This window comes from Alligator mississippiensis, chromosome 12 (assembly GCF_030867095.1).
Source record: "Alligator mississippiensis isolate rAllMis1 chromosome 12, rAllMis1, whole genome shotgun sequence".
NCBI lineage: Eukaryota > Metazoa > Chordata > Crocodylia > Alligatoridae > Alligator > Alligator mississippiensis.
The window spans coordinates 58,997,921-59,018,847 of record NC_081835.1 but is presented as its reverse complement, the minus strand read 5'-3'; the positions used below and the strand labels follow the sequence as shown (position 1 = coordinate 59,018,847).

The 20,927-nt window shown below is 54.2% G+C and overlaps 1 protein-coding gene across 1 annotated transcript in view; it reads right to left on the bottom strand.

Moving 5' to 3' along the window:
• The window catches only part of NCS1 (neuronal calcium sensor 1), a 78,820-nt gene that overhangs the window by 25,384 nt on the left and 32,509 nt on the right, over nucleotides 1–20,927 (bottom strand). The window contains exon 3 of the mRNA XM_059715622.1: nucleotides 13,367–13,391. Coding sequence (XP_059571605.1) covers nucleotides 13,367–13,391 — 25 coding nt within the window. The remainder of the gene's footprint in view (nucleotides 1–13,366; nucleotides 13,392–20,927) is intronic.

The following is a 20,927-nucleotide window of genomic DNA, read 5'->3' as shown; positions in this document are numbered from 1 at the left end:
GAAAATTGGAGGGGCTCAGGGAAGATTCCTGCTGAGATGCGTCCCACGGAGCAGCAGGGACTGCAGGCGCTTGGGGGATGCATGGAGCCAGGGCTGGGCTAGTAATGATAGGATGAGACCAGAACAGACCTGACTATGCCAACCACAGGGAGCCATGCAGCCCTGGCTGTCTCACTCATTAGCCTGCCCACGCCCTCTCTCCGCACCTGGTTTCACACACAAACCAGTGCTTTAGCTTATCCCAGGAGGGTGGAAGAAGGGCGGATGCAAGTATACCAGAATGAAGCTGCTTACGGCTGTACGGCGGTTTCTACAGAGAAGTGATTGTGATCTACCAATACAAGATGCACGTCTCTAAGTAAAACTGGACACGCATCAGCACATGGGTCTAAAACACCTGCAGGCCAATAAGCATTAGGAGCCGTGTTGCCAGGTACAGCCACTGCGATGGACGGAAAGGCGTGTAGACTGAATGCACCTGGGCATGAATGCACCCTCTGCAGGTGCCAGGTTGTGGGGAGGATGGGCTGCCCCTGGGAAACAAAGCCACAGCATGTGCTGCTAGTGGGTAAGACAAGTGCTTGCAGGGGACTGCTTTAATGCCATCCCCTCTCTCTCTGGGCCTGGCATTTCTCCTCTGCTGTTCCCTGCATCCCACCCCCCACTGCCCTCCATTCACCTTAGCTTCTGGCAAGGTAGGTTTGGCAGAAACAGGCTCCCACTGGAGCCAAGCTGAATTTGGTGCCAACCTGAGGCTCTGCAGCTGTTGTGCTGCACAGTGCTAAAGGGTTTGAACAATTCCTGGTGGTAGCACCTCTACCCATGGAGAGGAGGGAGGCTAACAGGGTTCACTGAAGCTTTCACACTTGCAGGGAGAAGCTGGCCTGGTTCTGCGGCTGCCTTTCCACTCCTAATGTCAAGCAGGGCTGCAGGGAACCTTACCTGGCACAGAGGGCTCTTGGGGAAGGTCACAGGCTTTCACCTGTAAAAACCACCTGCCGATTTTGGGAAGGGGCCGTGGTTGCAAAGTACGGCCAGGAGCAGCTGCGGTAGGGCAGATGGAGGCAACGCCAGCCAGAGGACAGCCCAGCTCCTACCTGGCAGTCAGGGTGAGGCCTCTGTCCCTGAAGGCAGACTGGGGGAGGCGGCAGAGCTGCCTGGGAAACAGGGTCAAGCATAAATGCCCTGGGAGTGGGGAGGATACATGCAGCACTGGGGAAGGTGCAGGATGGTGAGAAAAGCCCGGATGTGAAGACAGAAGGAAAAAAGTCACAGGGGGCATCATCCCCCCCATCTCCGTGGGGACCCACTTTCTGGGAGCCACGAAGGGTGGCAACAGGGCACACACGAACACAGCGTGGTCTGCACTTCTTCGGCACCAGATCATGCTAAAAAGACCCAGCTGTCAGCCAGGCGCACGCATGCTCTACTGACTGGCAGGGGATGCATTAGGGCAGCTCGGCCCAGCGAACCGCAGGCAGATTTCAGCACAAAGATCCCGGGCCAAACTGGTCCGATCTGTGCACGCTATTCCGAAGCCATCAGGCTGAGTAGTTTGGGACTTCCCTGCAAAGACCCCACTCCTTCACACCCTGCCATTGTGAGAGAGCTCTGCTGTGCATGCCCCAACCCCCTCAGATGCCTGCTGCAACCTCCAAGGGTACAATTCATCCCCACGCAGGCCACGGGCTGCGGAGAGAGCTCCAGCTACCAGAGCCCTCCAGGCAAGCAAGGATCGATCTCATAGCAGAGTGCAGGCACCAACTTTGCACAGGGGGACTGGAGGAGGGGGCGGGAGAAATCCAAGAAGGGAGAGAAGTGGAGGAGAGGCTCAGCAATGATTACGTGAGCATTATGCAACTTGGTCGCCCAGATCTGTCAGGCACCAAACAACTCACGCCGAAGCCAGTTCAAGGGGGTGGGAGGGAGGGGAAGGGGGCGGCAAGGTGGGAGGCTGAAGTGCCAGTTACATCTTTTTCACTTTGCTGCAGCTATGACTCATCAAGAGGAGAGAGGGAGAGAAAGAAAAGTCCCTGCCTGGTTTAGAGAAAAGATAAAGGGGAAGCGATGGCATTTCTGGGGCTTCAGCATTTGGGATGGCAGATGGGACAGCAAGGAACGTGCCTGTGGGGGAAGCACACCCCCACACCCTCCTGCAGGAACGCTTCACTTAGTGCCTTGTCAGCAGATGCCGCCGCGCGGCAGCCTCTGGGTTCCCCGGCAGGGACTGGGCACAGGCGAACAGGTAGCAAAGAGGCCCCGCAGCCTGGGCCCACTCCTAGGGACCGCCGTGGGGATGGCCCAGATCTCCCACAAGTGGGCAGCACGGCGGCACAGCTCTCTGTCCAGCTGGCATCTCGGCCCTTCAAAGGAAAGAGAGAGAACAGGGAATCCAGAAGCTCCCTGCGATAACAGCGCTGTGCGGGGATCTCAGAAAAAGGGACCAGACGATTCTCTGACGAACACCATGAGAAGGTATTCAAGTTACAGGGAAGACCTGCCACCAAGAGACCCAATGGTGGGAGGGACTGGGAAGAGACTGGCACCGGTGTGACGCCGCCAAACTGGCGAGGAGGGAGGGGAGAGGGCTCCCCTCCTTGGGGTACCAAGTCCCAGCAACTTCCCAGCTCTATTTTACAGAAGCGGGTAACAGCCCTCCTAGGGGCTGGAGGTGAGGGCACACACGGGCACTCCAGGTGGGCCCCATCACACAGCTCCATCCCCCGTGGCAGGGAGAAGGCTGCAGGGGAGGCGGAGGTCTGCCTTGCTTGGCAAGTCGCAGTTTCCCTTGCCCTAGCCGGCGGGAGCAGGGAGCCCTTGGCTCACACACGCCTGCTGAAAGCCCCAGCCTCGCTGCACAGAGCTTCTAAATCACACACCCTCCTCTCCGCGGCCACCACCCTGCCTCCCGCCTCGTCCCTCCGCACCTCCCAACACCTCTGAGACAGAAAGTATAGCTCCAAAAGAGGGGTGAGGGGGTCAAGCAAGCAATAAAAGGGAGACACAAACCATTCATTCATGATACAAAGGTGTCTGTGGATACATAGAAAGCTCTAGCAAACAAGCTGGCCAGGAAGCTGTCCCCTCGGTCGCAGCCTCCACACACATATCCAGAGGCATCAATATTAGCCACTTCAGGGCGGGGGGGAAAAAATAAAGGCCAGTTTAAAATAGACTTTCCACCCACCTCCTGCCTTCCCCGGAGCCGCGCAACGTTCTCGAGGGGCTGCTATGAATAATCACAAGCTTCTTAATTTGCTCGCTGGCAGATCGCCACTGACCTCCAGTGAACAGGCTTCATTTAACAATTGCAAGGTGAACGATGGTCGCTCCCCACCCAGGCAGGCCCAGTGGAGCTGGCTGTGTCTGCGCCCTGGCAAAAGTCATCCTATGAATGAGGACTGTAATGACACTGGCATCCCGGCAGGGCCCGGCCTCGGGGGAGCAGGGAGCCCTGTGCCTGTCCCCGAGTCACGACAGAATCAGAAAGGGAAAGTGGCTGCCCACAACCATCCTCTGGGCTCGCAGGATTTCCTGGGGCTCCTGTGGCTGGAAAAAACCACAGCATCCAACTCCTTACCGAGCCCTAACCAGGACATGCCCTGTCCTTCTGGTTCCAACAGTGCACCCACCAGCTTTTCAGGCGGCACATAAAAAAAGTGACATTGCTGTGCATGCCTTCAGAAAGAGGGGTCAGCAGCTGCTTTACTCTTCATACAGGACCTTAGGAATAGCAGGACACTGCATGAAAACAGCACCAACTTCACTGCCCCCTTGGCTGGGGTTGAGGTGGGATCGGATGGTCATATGGAGAACAAGGTATCTGGTTACAGCAGCAACAAATGCAAAAGCCAGAGAGGGTATGAGACCCCACGCCTTGGGGTTCAGGCCCGTCTCTAATTTGTACAGATTCAGATGCAGCCTTTGGTGGGGATGGGGGGATTATCCCCACATCCACTGATTTTGACGGTCCTTGCACCATCTTCAGAAGCAGCTGGAGGGAGATGGGGTTATCCAGCCAGAGGGACTGTGGGGCTGACCCGACTGGCCATTCCTATGGCAGAAGAGGCAGAAAAGCAGCCCATAGCTAAGGACTTCAAGGTAGAAATGTTGGGGGAGGGATGGGATGAAGAGGTGCAATGCAGAGCGCGAGGGCCTTGTGCTACCATCTCTGCGTAGGGCTGGAGGCAGATTTGTGGCTTGGCCACAACCTGGCTGGCTGGCAGAGCACACTTCACTGCCAGCACTGTGCATCGACAGCCTGGCTTTATTCACGGCTGCGGCAGCAGAGTCTGGGATAAGGAGGCCGTCACGACCTGGGAGGCTTCTCACTGCAGCAGGAGCGAGAGAGAGATCCTGAGGAGGAGGAGGTGGTGTGGGAACGCGCTGCCGTCTCCCACGACTGTGCCAACACGTACAGCCCACCGGTAGCCAGGAGGAATCGCTGAGACCTTCCCCTGCCATCTGAGATAGGAGCCACCGAGTGCAGAGCTGTATTCCAGCTGTCCCTTCAGCCATGCTGCCGAAGGAGATACACGCAGACCTTCCTCTTCACTCCTGCAGCTGGCCCCCTTCCAGCAAGTGGGGCTTGGGGAGCAAGCCAAGTAGGCAGCACAAGTAACCTATTACACCCTGTAAATCATCTCTGTTCTCCCCTGCACACGGCTTCTCCCTTCCTCTCCTCCTCGGCCCCAGTGCCATCTTTTGCTGGCTGCCCCTGGTTCACCGGCAGACACTGGGGTGCCTGGCACAGAAAGCTGGTGCCTGGCACCCAGCTCTGCCCATCCTTTCCTGGGAAGTGCCGAGACGGAAACTGGGCCAGCATGACACAGCAGCCAGGACCCATGGCTTCCAATCCCTCCGCGTCCCTGAACATGCTGTGATGGGGGTGAATGGCTTCAGTGAGCCATGCCTCAGTTGCCTGGTCTGTAAAATGGGGTGACACCCCTGCCCTGCCTCAAAGCAGAAGGGTTTGGAGAACCCCAAGTTTTGAGACCTCTCTGTGAAAGGCACCACAGAAAACTCAAGTGTCATGCTCTGCTAAGAGCTCTCGCCACTCAGTGGGCATGAAGCTAGAAATAATGCAATCCCGACGATCAAAATAAAGACAGCCCCCGTCACACCAGAAGCAATGGGCAGCCACACCTTCCTGCTGCAGCCCAAGGGCTGACTGCGCACCCAGTGCTAAGGAGATGGCCTGTAGCCACCCACTCAGAGGCCCGGGGAACAAGGAAAGCAAAGAGCATCAGCTGCATTTTCCTCCCGCTGGCAAACACCAGCACTTCCCTTTCCGCTGCAGAGGGAAAGCCCAGGGAAGCACGAGCAAACATGTCTGGGTGCGTTCAGCTCTGGCTCCAAACAAAACAAGCTCATTTGCATGCAAATTAGGTGCAGCTCCCTGGCTCCTGGCCAATTATCAAGGTGGCCCCCTGTGCGGCGATGGCCCCTGCTCTCTGCTGCAGGGACGGACACGTGGCAGGGGTGCTCCCTTACCAAGCTGCAGACTGGCACACACCTGCACTGGGGTTCGGATGGGCAGGAGGCCCTCCCTGCTGGCCCCTACCTGCAGTCTCCCCCTGCTCTACTGCAGCAGGGAGGGCTGTTGTGAGGACCCAGGCAAAGAGAAGCTGATGCTTTAACCTGCAGGCTTGCGGAGAAGAGGAGGTGTCCCTGCTCCTGCTCCCCTCTGCACCTCAGCCCTGGAAGATGGCAGGGAGTCCATGTCCCCTTCCTGCAGTGGCTGGGTTGGGAGAGCTCAAGAGCAAGCCAACACGTGTGTGTCTGAGAGAGACACCCTCGTCCTCTAGAAATGTGAGGCTGCCAATGCCTGGACCCACTCACTCAGCCCCAGAGGTGGGCCAGAGGATTCCTGAAGCCTCCGCACCAGACAGACAGGCTTCCACCTTGACTTTGCTTCCTCGGCTGTCTGTTCCTCCCTCCTCTTGGTTGCTCTTCCCTCCCTGCCCCTGCTTTCCCTGGGTGCCCCTCTCACGTGAGCAGAACGCCTGGTTTGCATTCAGGGCACAGCCGAGCAGATGGGCACTGCAGGGCCCCAAAGGGCAGAGTCACTGTCTGCAGGGAGGGGGAGGAGGGGAGAGGGGCACTGACCTCTCACTGTCCAGTTGCTCGGGCCTCCTGGGATGAGCTCCGTGATGGAGGAAGAAGGCACTTGAGTCCTAGCACAAAGGAACAGCTGGGGACAGCTGTATTACCACATGCAAATGCAGCATCACCAGGCCATGCACTGATCATCCCACCGTCCTCCGCTTCCCTATTTCCTCCCTGTCCTCCGGGGAATAAGCTGATGCGATTAGACAGGGGCAAGGACTGATGCTGGGATGAACAAGCCCTGAAGGAGAACAGCTCAGCCAGCAACATTCAGAGAGCACTGCCCCGACCTCCAGGGCACCGCCAGTACTTCCTGGGGGCAAACGGAGGAAAGCCTGAAGTTGAGGGGGGAGGCAGATGCCCTGCTCCAACCTACCCACTCACAGCCTCTCATTAGGAGCCTGTCTACAAAGGCGGTCCTGGCAGAGAAACAGGACAGTCCTGTTTAGCCAAAGGCTGCACAGTGCTGTGCTAGCGGAAAGTTATAGCATCTTGCTGGGGCTCCAGAGATAAGACTGCTCTGCCCCCAGTTGACCAGCTGTAAACAGATGCCTGGTCATTTGTGCTGGGAAGTCAATGGCAATCAGTGCAGCGGTGGCCACATGTCACCCCAGTGAGTCCCAAGCTACAGAAACTGGCCTGCATCAACCACACCAGCCTACGGGGCTGTTTAGCTCCAGCAGACTTCTGTCCGCGTGCTGCGCTAGGGTACTAATTAGTCCGTACTATTGCAGTCACATGATTATCCCTCTGACTGCAGAGGACGTTGGAAGCTTTCCTGGTTTTATGGGAGGAGAAATTCTTCTTAGCACAGACTGGAAAATCTTGATGTTCACAACTCTTTAGAAACAAAATGCCCCATCACTTGCTGCAGAAACTGCTCCCGCTTCTTCTAGCCAGCCCCAATGCCCACAGCTTTCAGCCAGGCATTTTTAGCTACTGATTTTGGAAGCTGAGCAGGGCGGAGGTTGCATCTGAGCACCCCCAAGTCCAACCCAAGTCAGCAAGAGGCGTGGGTGGCCCAGCCCCTATGCAACCAGGCCAGTTTTCCAGAGTGTGGCTTTTACTGGGCTCAATGAAACCCTGAGGTTTCTCACTCCCCAGCCTCCTTATCCACGCTGCCAGGAGTGGTAAGAAATGGAGTGAGATGCCGAGGGAGGGATGCTGTAGCTCGCAGGCTGCTCTGGCAGTGCCAAGACGCCTCCTCCCTACCAGAATACATTGCGGGTGGGTTTTCATCGCACTCGCGGCTTCCTGAGACCTGGAGCGGGCTCATGTGCTCTCCCCCACTTCAGCTCTCCACACGCCACGTGGGAAGAGAGGCAACTGTCCCACCTCCACCCTGGCAGGTCTCAGTGGAGGGGGACGGGAACTGACGTTACTGGGCCCTGGCCTGCCCCATTATGACTGGATGTACTGGGAGGCACCGAGTGAGAGGGTCTGACTCTGAGCAGTGGAGGGCAGGACTGGGACGACAGCATCTCCAACAGCTCCCGTGCACGGAGAGCCCATGGTGCTCTCATCCCCTCCCCTGCACTGCAGTCCCTTTGTTCTCTGGCAGCATAAGGCACTGAATCCTGATGAACTGCCTTGCACTGGAGCTCGCCGACAAGGGGATCCAGTGTAATCGGAAACAGCCCGACTCTGCGGCCTGGACAAGATGAGCTGGGGGCATCTGAAATGCCTTAGAGAGAAGTCCCCTGACCTGCTCTCTCATGCCTTGTGTCTTTGCTCAGCTGATGCTACTGAACACACATCAGGCAGCCTGTCACCGAGGGGATGCACAGCCTCCTGAGAGCAAGGACAAGGGTCCTGCAGAGATTTTCCTTCTGATACGTGTGGTTTTCCCTCCACGCTGCAGAAGGCTGTGCTCTGGAGCACAGGAACCAAGTCGGACAGCTCGACCCTGGATCGGGTGTCCTCGGCAGGAAGGGGTCTGTGCAGGAGGGCGCCCTATCCCTTGGTCCTAACCCACAGCCCTGCCCACGACTCCCCTGGGCAAGTCATTCTGGCCTCCAGCCTGTGCCTCAGCTTCTCCAGTTGCAAAAACGGGGAGATGATACTTCCTCACCTCTCAGGGATGTTGGGGGTTAATGCTCCATGCAGCATCTAGAGTGCATGCAATGCCACTGAGCTGCACAGCAGAAGCTCTGAACTACGCTTGCCCCCTCCACACAGAGGAAATTGCCAGGTCCCTCCAGAAGCCCTGACATTTCATGCAACCAAGGATGTTAAAAGCTGAGCTCCAGCCTGAGCATGAGCACCTCTGTTCTGCCCAGAAGCCCAGCTGTTTGGACACCTGTTTCCCTGAAGAAGGGCTGAAGGCCTCCAGAAGTGTAACCCCCTGAGCTGCTGAACCCAAAGGGATGTTCTGCACAGACTTGCCTCAAAGCAGGATCAAGCCCCTTGGGCAGTGGAGTAAATGGGATGGGCACATTTACATCATGAAGGACTAACCAGCAAGGGCTCTCTAAACATTTGTGGCCCACCAGCATCTATCATCCCTTCCAGTGGGTCTGGCCAGCCTAGGCCAGCTCTGTACTGATGAGAGGAAACTATCTGAAATCCCTAGAGAAGACCTGCAAGACCAAAGGGATCCCCACTGCATTGCCACTGGCCTCACATCCAACCCCAAGAGTCAGCAGGCTTCAGCCAGGAACACTACTGCCATGGTCTTGATCCTCCCATTTCAACTGCTACCCAGCCAAGCTCTGCCCTGACTGCCCCCACCCCAACAGCCCCCTACCCTTTGCGTGCCTGCACAGACCGTAATAGAGACCCCAACTTATGGGTCTACGTTACACAGAAAGGGCAGCGTCGCGCCAGGTTGAGTCCAGTCAAGTGTGAAATCCAGAACAGTAGAGATACCACACCCAAATGCGGTGGGACCTTAAAGTCAGGCATCACCCAAAGGCACCTAGATTCATAGATTATAGACTCGAAAGGGACCCAATGGATCATCGTGTCTGACGCCCTGGCCCTGGCAGGAAAGAGGACCGAGGTCATATGACCCCAGCCAGGTGATTGTCACGCCTCCTCTTGAAGACCTCCACGTTCGATGACAGGACCACCTCTCTTGGGAGCCCGTTCCAGATTCTGGCCACCCTGTGAAAAAAAATCTTCCTAATGTCTAACCTGAATCTACTTTCCACTAGTTTGTACCCATTATTCCTAGACATTCCCTGGGGTGCTCTGGTAGACAGCGCATCCCCGATTCCCTGCTGTCCTCCTCTGATAAACTTGTAGGCGGCTACCTACCGCCCTATCGTAAGGCCCTTTGAACTCAGTCCTCACTGGCCCTAGGAATGACAAGTGCTGCACACAGGCAGAAATCAGATTGCTCAGGCTGGAAACTGGAAGAAGATTTATGACCATCAGTGAGGCTCAGGAACAGCCTCCCTGTAGAAGCAGGGCCCACAAGGCTTGATAATTTTAGGAGCAGGATTAGCTGATAGGGTTACAATACCTACAACAGCAGAGCACCCATCTCAGTGGCCCAGGAAGCCCCTTACAGTCCTTTTTACCTGGTCTGGAAACAGGGAATGGAGGGACTGGTTCCCAGGGAAGGCTGGGACAGGGTGGCTTGTGGGGTAGGAGTGGGTGACATTTGGCAGTCACGCTGCAAAACTCCTAGTGACGGGCTGTGCACCCGAAGTCGTTGATAAGGCTGCTTTGTGGCTTTCTGGCTTATCGACTGCTCTCCGTTCCTCCAAACCCTCTATGGAGCGCCCCATCCAGTGCTCAGAGAGGAGGCATCTTGAGCAGCCAGATCCCTGCAGCTTAACTCTGTCACCTGCTTGTTAAGAAGCTCGATCGTACTTTTCTATGCTGGAAAATACCAGCGCAAAAATGGACCTGCTCACTCAGCAGCTGGGCTCCCCGTGTGTGGTCTCGCAGGCTTCGGCTCACTCCGCTGATGAAAATAAGTTTCTTTCTCCTGGCAACCCAGCAGAGCTCCACCAGCCCTGGAAACGGGGAGCGGGAATCTCCAGCATCAGCCACAGGATTGCTAACCGAGCTCCAAAGCAGATCGGGATTCTGCCCCTAGTAACTCTCAGGCAACTTGCTGCTGGTCTGTCAGGGGAAACCTGGTCTGTGAAGGCAACACTGGAGGTGTAATCCAGAGGCTGAAGCCACATACGGTAAGTATTTAGTGTGGGGAACGAATCTTCCTTTCCGAGGCATGGAGCAGAGACGCCCCCACCTCAGGGCCCAGATGCCAGGTTGAGTTTGCAAGGCTGGCAGGCAGAAAAAGCCAACCTTTTAGTTGTTAGGGGTCTGATCCTGGCATCCGCACTTGGTATTGGGCAGATTCTTCCTCTCTGGGTAGTTTGGTCACTGTTTCCTCCACTAGATTATATGGCAACCTTTCAGATTTCTATGGAAGGGAGAAAAAAAAGGGGACAATGACTTCTCCCCCCTCCCCAGAAAAAGCTGTTGTGAAAAATGTCTCCATTTCTTTGCCAGCTTCAGTCCCACCCAGTGGAGAAAGGGATGGGAGAACTTGGGACCAGAAATCATCAACATACGAGCATGGAGCCACATGATACCACTTTTCCAGAGCTGCTTTCCTTCCAGCTCCCGGACTATTTTTTAGAAGCAATCACTTTGCTACCAAGCAGTGGAAGAAAAGGCATCACTGGCCTGAAAGCCCACCGAATCCAAGGGCTTCTCTACACTGTAGAAAGGGCTGGGACAGCTATTGCAGAACAAGCCGTTCTGCAACAGCTATGCTGAGACAGTGAACACTCTTACTGTGGAGTAAGAGCATGTGGCTGCTTTAACATACTCCAGCCCGGCGGTGAATTAAGCTGAACCAAGAGAAGGCATTGTTAGTCAGCAACTGGTATGCCCACCCAGGCAGCCAGTACAGAAGAGCTAATAAATTTTGAATGACTCCCTTCGCTGCGAATATCATCCCCTGTAGACAAAGCCTAACTAGCATGCTCAGGAGCAGAGTAGCCTCCAGCCTATGATCTACAGCCCACACCATTAGTGTCCCACGTATGAACTCCTGTTTATCATCATCTTGATATGCCAGTGTGCTTCCCTGAAGATAACACAGCGCTAGGAACTGAAGTGCACTTTAATTATATTACTCCGTTCTCTGCCAAGACTCCCAAGTGTTATTATTTACAGTCAGATGTTAGGCAAGCAAGGCTCCCTGGGAGTCATGGAGGCACAAAGGATAATCACCTTGTTGAGAAGGCATCACGTTGGGACATATTTTGTTTCATGCCTAGACTCTTTGTCCTTAATCTCGCCACACGTGAAATGGAAATGCCATTATCCGCATCCAGGAGGAAATCTCCACAAGGGAATCCTCCCAGGCCCGGAAGCATAATGGATCTCTGAATGCCGCTCGGACCCAAATTACCATAATCCCATTTGGCCGTCCCGACCCTGGAACAGGACTCTGTGCACTAGGCAGGCTGAATCACCTGTTGGGCTGTATGACACACCGCTGGATTCATGGGATTGTTTAAACGCATGCATGTGGATTTTTCCACCACGTTCTTCAGACGCGCCCGTGGTGCCCAACTTCCAGAGACGCTGAGCACTGCAAGCTTCAGCTGAGGTCCACACGGGCTGCAGGTGCTCAGCGCCCCTCGGATGATACGGCATCGTGCAAGGCATGCTTTGTGTCGTGTTGGGAGTGCAGCACCCTTTAGCAAACCTTATTAAATCCTTACCTGCCTAGCTGGACAGGGGGAAGCTAGTCCCTTCCTGAACAAACCTCAGCCCACTGAGTGCACACCCCTGTCCACAGCTCATCACTCCTGCCTCTCAGAACCAGTGGCTGGTTTCCCGGTTGGCCTACCTTCCGTAACCAACATGTCGAAGGCACTTTTTTTTCCCACTTGGGCCCGTCCTCCTCTGTTTCTATCATCAGCCTGTGATAGGCAGTTTGCATTTCGCACTAACGTGGTGTGAGAGGAGAATCAGTGCCTGTGCATCTACCCCATGCAACTCACCTAAGGAGCTCGCTCAGCAAAGCCAAGAGATGGCAGGAACCCAGGCTTTGGCAAGCTCCCGTTCTTGCCGACTCCTCCACATGCCACGTCCTCACTTCCAGCAGAAGCATTGCAGTTGGTGAGACCACATCGACATGAGCCAAGAACAATGTGCTCCTGCACGTGCTGCCGGGGAGGTGGGAAGGCCCAGCCGTCCCCGTGCAGGCAGGCGCTCCACCGGCTGAACACCGTGTGCAGAGCAAGCGCTGCTGGCCTGAGATTTATGGCAGATGCCACATCACAAGAGGGTCCCCATAGCTGGCACTGAGGAACGCTCTCCTCCACATTTATCAGTCTCTCATGCACGGGCAGAGGCCCCATTCTAGCATGTAGGTGACCACGGACCAGCACCGCCATCGCTTCCCATCTCTCTGGAAGGGGGCAGGAGAGGAAACGCTGGCTGCGGCTTGCTTTGTTCAGCCGCTTTCACTCCATTATTTACACCATGCTCCAAGAGTCTCACGGCTGTCTAACGCACAGCATCTTCCAGCTATTTAGCCAAGGAGATCCCTGGGGGGACGGTTCTGTGCCCTGCAGAGCCTCAAGGACTACAGGGCTTGTGTTGCACTCAGTCACAAGCAACCCAACAGGGAGGGGAGGGGAGGGGCAGGGGCTCCATGACGAAAGCCAATGGAGATTATCAACTGCTACCCAACACAGCAAACTGTGTCACCCCTTTCAGGCTAGCACCCTAGCAAAAGTCCTAGGTTCATATCCTGTCTGCCCCGGGTCGCCAACCAGCCATGCCCAAACATGAGGCCAGGTCATGAGACGTCTTCATGCACAAGGGAGCTCCACGGCCAGGAGTGGGAACAGCTGCTCAGTCAAGACAACCGGCCACCCCAAGCAGTTGGAGGCAGTGTGGGATCTCTACGTGGTAGGACTGGATTATGGGAAGGACTCTTGGGGAACAGAAGCCCCATCCCAAAGCAGCTTGGGGCTTTGGAGACTGTCATCCCTGCCTCCACCTCTCAGCTCAGCCAGCTCCTGGGCAACAGAGCTTTGTAGTCCCACTGCCTTCCTCCCCAAGACATCCACCTCCACGGGGGGCTTAGGATCTAGTCAAGCCTACCACGTTGCTTCACACAACCATTTTCTACAGAGAAAGAGAAGCAAGCAGGCGTGTGCACAGAATCAGTGCTGGGCAGTTGCTGCACACACGCACGTGCACACACACATGTGCATGCACACACACACACACTCCTGCACTCACAAGAACCAGAAAGACAAGGTTGGAAACTCACCACTGCTGCACCTCCTTCTCTGTAACTGAAAGAGAAAACAAGAAAAGAAAGGGTTTTAGCCATTTGGAGCCATTTCATTTGTTCACTGGTTTCACTTGAAGTTGTCTGGTCTCTATGACTTGATTACCTTGCGCACATACCTTCATGGGGAGAAAGTGCTAAAAGAAAGAAAGAAAAGGCTCTTGCAGAGAAAGGGAGGGCATGAACCAAGGGTTGGAGGCTGATGCCCGACAAATTCACAGGCAAAATAAAGCACGCATTTTAGCAGCAAGGGTGATTGACCCTTGGACCCAAGAGCCAAGAGTAAGGGTGGCCTTGCCATCTCTTGACCTCTTCCAGTCAAGACTCAGATGCCTTTCTGGAAGAAACGCTTGGGTTTACTCAAGTGACTGAGCTCCAGAGACAGCGGGGTGAAATCCTGTGTCCTGTGTTGTGCAGGAAGTCAGACAAAATGATCTCATGGGCTCTTGTGGCTTTGGGCTTGGAATTTATGCAATTTTATTACTTTAAGGAAGCCTCTTCCATTACCAGTTAGCAAAACTTTATGGCTGCTCCTCAACTGGTATGAACCAGCCTGCTCCACTGAGGTCAGTGATGCAGCCCTGATGACATCGGCTGAGAACTTGGCCCTATTCCCCTAGCCTTTGAAACCCAACACAAAGGCTTACGCAGACGAAGATACAGAACAGCCAGGAATTTCTTTCCAGTGCCTCTTTTACCCTGATGTGGGGAGATAAAAGCACCTACCTCAGCCTGAATATCAACAAATGAAACACACACAGGGAGAGATGACTTACCCGCTCCCTGCGGTTCCTTTTCACTGGCATCGCAGCTGCCGACATGCTGACTTTAAAACCTGTCTGTTTGTGCTGGGTTCTTCTCCTACCTGTTGTCTCAGATCCCACTGTCACATTTTTTTCCCCTGATGACTAGCTAAATCCTTCGAGAAAGTGCTCGCTGATGGTTTGGAGATCTTTTGATGTCTTTGCTTGTCATAACCCTTTTTGCATTAATCTGAAGCTTCAGAACGGGCTCCCTCTGGGTTTGGATGAATAAGCTTTGTGCATGTGCATGTGCGTGTGTGTGTGTGCGTGCACGCATGTGTGAAGGCTCCGCTCCTTTTTTTGGCCTCCTCCTCCCCTCCGTGCTATTTCTGTTCCTCCATTGTCATGCAGTCTCTTCTAGCTGCCTGCACCACTCGGCAAAGCTCTTGCTGCAGGTACATGCATGTAAATGGGGCGGCATCTACCCAAACGTAGCCTCCAACAGGGAGCAGAGCTTTGAGGCCCTGGGCTGTAACAAAAGGCTGTAACAAAACCTGGCTTTTGCACCATTTCAGCAAAAAAATCAAACATTTCCAAGATGAATCCCCCTCTTTGCCCAGCTGAGAAATCAGCCTAACACTCCCCTCCCAGGACTGTGCGAGGCCTGACACATTAATGGGTGCGAAGGCAGTGCATTTGGAGTTATTCATATGAGATGGGCTAACGGTGAACAACTTATCATGTGTAGTGTGGCAGAACTGAGAGCCTGGGCTAGACCTGAGCACAAAGGTGCCCCTCCACCCTTGCTGTAAATATACGTACCAGCCTAGAAATGCCCAGCAGGACCCATTTTCTAGGCACTGGAGGATTAGCACTGATAGAGCATTGCCCATTTCAGCCGTGCACAGGTCAGCACCGACTGAAATCAGAATCTCTGCGCAGCTGCTCCATGACCTAAGTTTTGATAGTCCAACCTCGCACCCTTGCTAACAATGAATGAAAGGGCCATGGAGGCTGAAAGGCTGAACTACCTTGTCAGCCCTTCCACTAACAGAGCCGAGACACAATGGCAAAGCTGTGAGGGAAGTCGAGACTGCTGCTGCCTGTGCTTTACCTGTGCCGCGGATAAATAGGGCTTCTCTCTCCAACATGAAACATTATATGAGGACTAAATTCATTCCAACAGGGAGCCCATTTACTTTGACAATACTTACACGAACTAAGAGATTTCCTGCAAAGCAGCTGCAGCAGAATTCTATTATTAAAAAGGTTCAGCGTGCAAGCAAGTTCACGGGATTGACAAGGATTTACTCATTTACAGGGGCTTGCTAACTGTTACCATGCAAACACAGAAACCTGCAGAGAAATGTCAACCTAGCTGGTGCAAGCATTTGACCAAAAGCGAGGCTTGGCCGTGCAACAAAAATCAAGAGGGGGGAAATCTCTTCAAGCAGCTGGGCTGGCATTGGAGATTGGATCAGTATTGGCTGATATGCCTCCTTAAAAACTGGCTATCGGTATCAGCCCCCAAAATCTCTATTGGTGCACCCCTACAGGAAACATTTATGTCGAGGGGACTTGGTAGCAGCTTACTGCTACACTAGGGGAGTACATCGAGGCTCAGTGAGCACCTGTTCACCAAGGCACCCAAAGGAAAAACCAGGAGTAATGGCCACAAACTCCTGGAAGAGCGATTCAGCCTCAACATAGGAAAAACTTCTTCGCAGTCAAGATGTCCAGACTGTGGAATAAGCTCCTTCCAGAGGCAGTGCAATCGCCTACCCTGGAAATCTTCAAGAGGAGACTAGACAGTCCCACCTTGCTGGGATCACTTGACCCCAGTTGTCTTTCCTGCTCGGTGCAGGGGGCTGGACCCGATGATCTTCCGAGGTCCCTTCCAGCCTTACAATCTATGAATCTATGAAATATATCCTCTACTTTTCCTCCAAAACCGAGGGAGCTAGAAACCGGATGCTGACCCCAGAGTGATTCTCAAGCACTTGGCCCCTCAGCCCAATGCAAGGTCAAAGCTGGTCCCCCAGCTTTCTTGAGAGCACTGCTAACAAGCATTTACCAAGCCCAGAAAAGAGGCAAAGAAGCCACCCTGGGCATGGGGATGGAGACATCCACAGCAGCGAGAGCATCTTCATTGCCTCGTTGTTGGGTGCAGTGGGTGCAGGGCATCAGCCAGGGTAACGAGAGGGCTGTGCTCTTAACAGCCTTCTCCAGAGCACCAGGCAAGCAGTACAGACCCATGCTGCCCTGGAGAGTGACTCTGCATTGAGCGGGATGGCCAACCCCCTGTATTCAAGCGCTGCGGGAGTGGCCCACCCTCTAAAACCCCAGGAGAGTAACTCAGAAGTCAGGTGATTCCAAGAAGAGGCCGATGCTTGTTATCGGCCTCCCAGTTTGGGAGTCTTTAGGATCTTGCGCTATTGAGGAACACACTTCCCGAATGAGGCAGAGGGCAGGTTTGCTCTGTGGTCCAGGAGCGTGACTGCAATTTGCATTGGCTTAGTGAAGCTCAGGGAGTAGCCTACCAGTATTACAGGCATTAACATCCAGCAAGACCCACTTCCCAGGCACCGCATGGCTCTGAGGAAGAGGCACTGTGAATAAAGGTTTCACTCCTGCAGTGCCCAGAGGTCAGAACCTCCGCATGGCTGCACGGTGAGCTAGGAGCTAACCATCTCAGCAAACGTCCTCACTAGCGATGAAAGAAAAGCCAGGAAAATCCACAACAACACGGGCTTCAGCTGATGAGCCCATCCCCAGGAATCCAAGTGCTGTCTGTGTTGCAGCAACTAAACTGCTCCCGAGACCCAAGCCAGCTCAGGGCTGCATATGCAACCTGCAATCATGTCTTTGGGTTGCAGTAGAGCTGCATCCTGCGGCTCTCACATCATCCCCTGATTCCAGGAGCTGGCTCTGCAGGAACACACAGGGTCTGGCTCACGGGAAGGGGAGGATGCATGGCAGCATCCCTCCCAGGACAGGCTGCAGGCATGGGGCAGACATGCCCTCTCTGCTCAAGGATCTTCCATGAGCCAATGGGGAGTGGTTGAGACCTGGTCTATATTCACTTATAAACAATTGTGACAGAGAAAATTGTGAAGATTAGCAATAGGAGGCTGCAGAATCAGCCTGTTCTAACGCACCTGTTTGGAGCTTGCTGGAGCCAGAGACAGTCATTGAAAACCCAGGGCTGCCCAGATGTTTCTAGCCCCAAAAGAGAAAACATACTCTCCTTCGCAGACAACAAGCGGCCCTTCCCCAGCGGATGCCTCCTCTCTTTCCCCAGGCGATGCCACTTGGAGGTATCCGTTAAGCTGGCTGATCCAATACAAGGCAAGTTGGACCACTGTCATCAGGACAGAGCCATGACCATATATTTTCAATTCTTCCCCCACAGGGCACCCAGCAGGAACCTGATGTGAGCAGGTTGGTTGCTGAGAGAATAGCCTTGTTAGTCATTTCCTCTGCATCTAAATAATAATAATAATAATAAAAAAAGCAATAGGTCTAAAATTGACTGGGATAATGAGGCGGAGTGGAGATGTGGCAACATGAGAGCCGCTGATAAAAATAGAGACCCACAATGCATCAACAGATGCCAATTACCTTGGATGGCGCGGCCCCAAGTAAAAGAAAGCAATTTTCCATCAGAAAGATTTATAATGTGCTTGGCAAGAGGAGCAGCTTGCAGGAGGGAAGGGCTGGCATGGATGCTACCCCAGGGGCAAAGGAGACGGCACAGGCCAGACACGGCTCCAGCATGCCTGCTACAGCACCGGGAGGCACAGGGCTGCCAGAGGGCTCCAAGGGCCTCTGCTATCAGCTGTTCAAGGGAAAGTGGATACCAGATCCCCAACTGGTATCAATCACGCGGCTCCACTGACTTAGCAGAGCCCTGCTGACTTCCACCAGCTGAGGATCTGGAGTGGTAACCATATGATTACCGCTGTGGGAAGGGGTATGGGCTCCACTGCACCAAAGAGCATTTCCGCCCCCAAGCACTCACCGCTTCAGCATCCTTGCCTCGCTTTCTTAGTCCAGGCCTGCCCCTCGTCCAGCTCCCGTCTGCTCAAAGCCCTCTGGCTTGCACATGGAGGTGTCTTACAGCGGACAGGCTGGCCCGCTGGAAGAAGAGGCTCAAACCCAAGGCCACCCCACACTTGAGCAGCTAACACAACAGCTGTGCAGAGGGGATGCCAGCTAAGTGACCCCGGCACCATCCGTCCTGCTGTGCCTTCCTCCAACCCCCCTGCCCTGGATTTTGCTGCCCTTTGCCTCCTCTCTGTTCCTGGCCTGGGATAAGCACTGCTGGGACAGGAGGAGCCGTAGATGACTGGTAATAAATAAAGACAACCTGATCTGCCTTTCACCCCAGGAAAGCCCTCCCAGGCCCCATTCCCACTGGGTTCAGTGCCTGGTGCCCCAGTTTCACAAATTCAGGTGCTTCTAGCAATCCCTTCCCTGGCAGCGGCAGGTGCCCAGCCCCGCAGGAGATCAGCTCCCTTTGTTAAATACTGATGCAGGGATTTAAGCACCTTTGGGGGCAAACTTCAGCCTGGTCATCGGGTGGAGACAGGCACCTCCTCAGTGGCACCCATAAGCATCTGAGGACAAACACAAAGCCACTGCAAAGGGGGATCTCTGCAGGAAAGGCTGCCCTGCTCAGCCCAGAGCAAACAAGCAGGTTGCACAGTCACTGGGGAAGAACAGCCTGCCCCGATCCCTGATCAATTTAGAAACATCTCTGAGATGGACTGGGATCACATCTGGCCCTGCAGCAGGAACACACGCATACAAACGGCAGGGGACCTTGGGTACCCGAGTTGGGGGCACAGCATGGCATGGAGGGGGCCCACAGCAGCACAGCATTAATTGCCCTCTCCCCTCCCCCCTCCCTGACTGCATTTCCTCTACTGTGCTATTTCAGTCTCCAATTCAGTGTTTCAGCTCCAGCAGGAAACAATTAAGAAACTTGGGCTTTTTTTAGTACAGGAAAAATGCTGGTAACTCCATGCTTGGGCTGGGAGGGGAGGGAAGCAGGGATGGAGCTGAATGCCTGCTCATCCGCAGCACGAATGACGCTGCCTGTGGGACGCCTTCCAAAGCCTCCCGGCACCCACTGAAAGCAGGGAACGGCACAAGCTCTTAGGAGCATACGGCGCAGAGAGGCTAGGTGCAGCAGGGGTGGGGGTTGTTCCAGTGCTCATCTAACAGGCACCATGTGCCTACGTCTACACTGCTCCGATTTGAGGTAGCAAAATCCCAGCCCCAATCCTGGATGCTCTGCAGACTGCTGGAACCAGAAGTAGTCTGCACCACTTCAGGTACTGCAGTCACTTCAGTGTGGTGCTGGGGCCCAGCTAATCCCTCTCAGGTGTGCCAGGATGCTCCTATGTGCTGTGGCAGCATTCAGGGTAGGGGGAAAGGGAAAGCAGATCTGGGGCCAGTTTTCCAAATTTGGAGTCCAAGTCCATCTTAGGGACTCTTCAGGACACTGAGACAGCCCCGATATTTGGGGTGGTCCTGGACTATTCAGGACAGCTGGTTACTTTATCCAAGTCTCCAATGGGAGTGGTGCCTCTAAATCTCCTAGATCTCCATTCTGGTCTCAGTTACACCAGCGGAAACTCTTGGGCAAAGGCCACCTTGGGAGTTGTCTCCACCCGTCTCAGATGGCATCTTTAATGCCAGGCAGGCATGAAAGGAAACCCACCAAGCAAACAATTGCATCTAATCGGATCCAGAAACTGCCCTAACCATTTGCAGGTGCCTACAAAAAAAAGGCAAGGGAGTTTTGCAAACTGCGTCATTAAAGCATTAGAAACAGCTAGGGAAGGCCACAGAGAGCTGAGGTCCCACATCCCAGCTTCGAGCACCATGAATAAACCTGATCAACACATCAAAGAGCTACTCAGCACAGCTCACAAAGACACTGGCATGGACCCAGAAGGACAGACTTCCATCTTCAGCTCCCTTTGTGCAAAAATAAAGTTTATTTCCAACCTATGGGGACTTTTTACCATCTTGTACCATCTACACTTTTCCTGGAGCCTGACAAAACGACTTTGATTCCCGAAAGCTTGCATAAAAGAACAATTTTCTTGCGATTCTCCAGTTGGTCTAATAAAAGGTAACATTTTGGAACCAAGAGTTCTAGTTTTTTGTATGTAGACCTGAGGCTCTCTTGGCCATGCAGATGAGGACGGCAGAGCAGAGCAGTCCTGTGCCTGAGCTCGCACAGCAGGTTGCAACCCAGGAGTCCGGATTGCTATAGCCAGTAATGAACATGCTCTGCAGAAGGAGGAGCCAGGCTGCAGCTCAGAACAGCAAGGGATGAAACCCTGCCTCTAATAGTCTGCACAGGTGAGTCTTCCTGTATGAGACTGATCTTCCTCTAAACCCATCTGAGACCTTGAAGCTAATTCCCACAAGCATCCCAGGCCTCACCCCCCACCCGCCGGATACCTCTCCACTGCAAGTACAATGCTCCTCCAATATCAGTACAGAACAGCGCACACGCACAACTCCTGCCCAAACAAACCATCTCCCTGCACACATCAGCCTCCCCCTGGGGAGAGGACAGGAGAGTGTGAGCCATCTGGGATACATCATGTAGCGCAATATTGGAAAGAGCTCAGATGACACAGTTAGGAGATGGCTCGGAGAGCCAGAGCAGAACAGAGCAGAGGGCTGTGCCCCATGGAGATGTCCGCACCACGTCCTTGGCAGGGATGTCCCCGAATACGCAGGGGTGACTCCACTCCAGGGGCATCTTCCAAGAC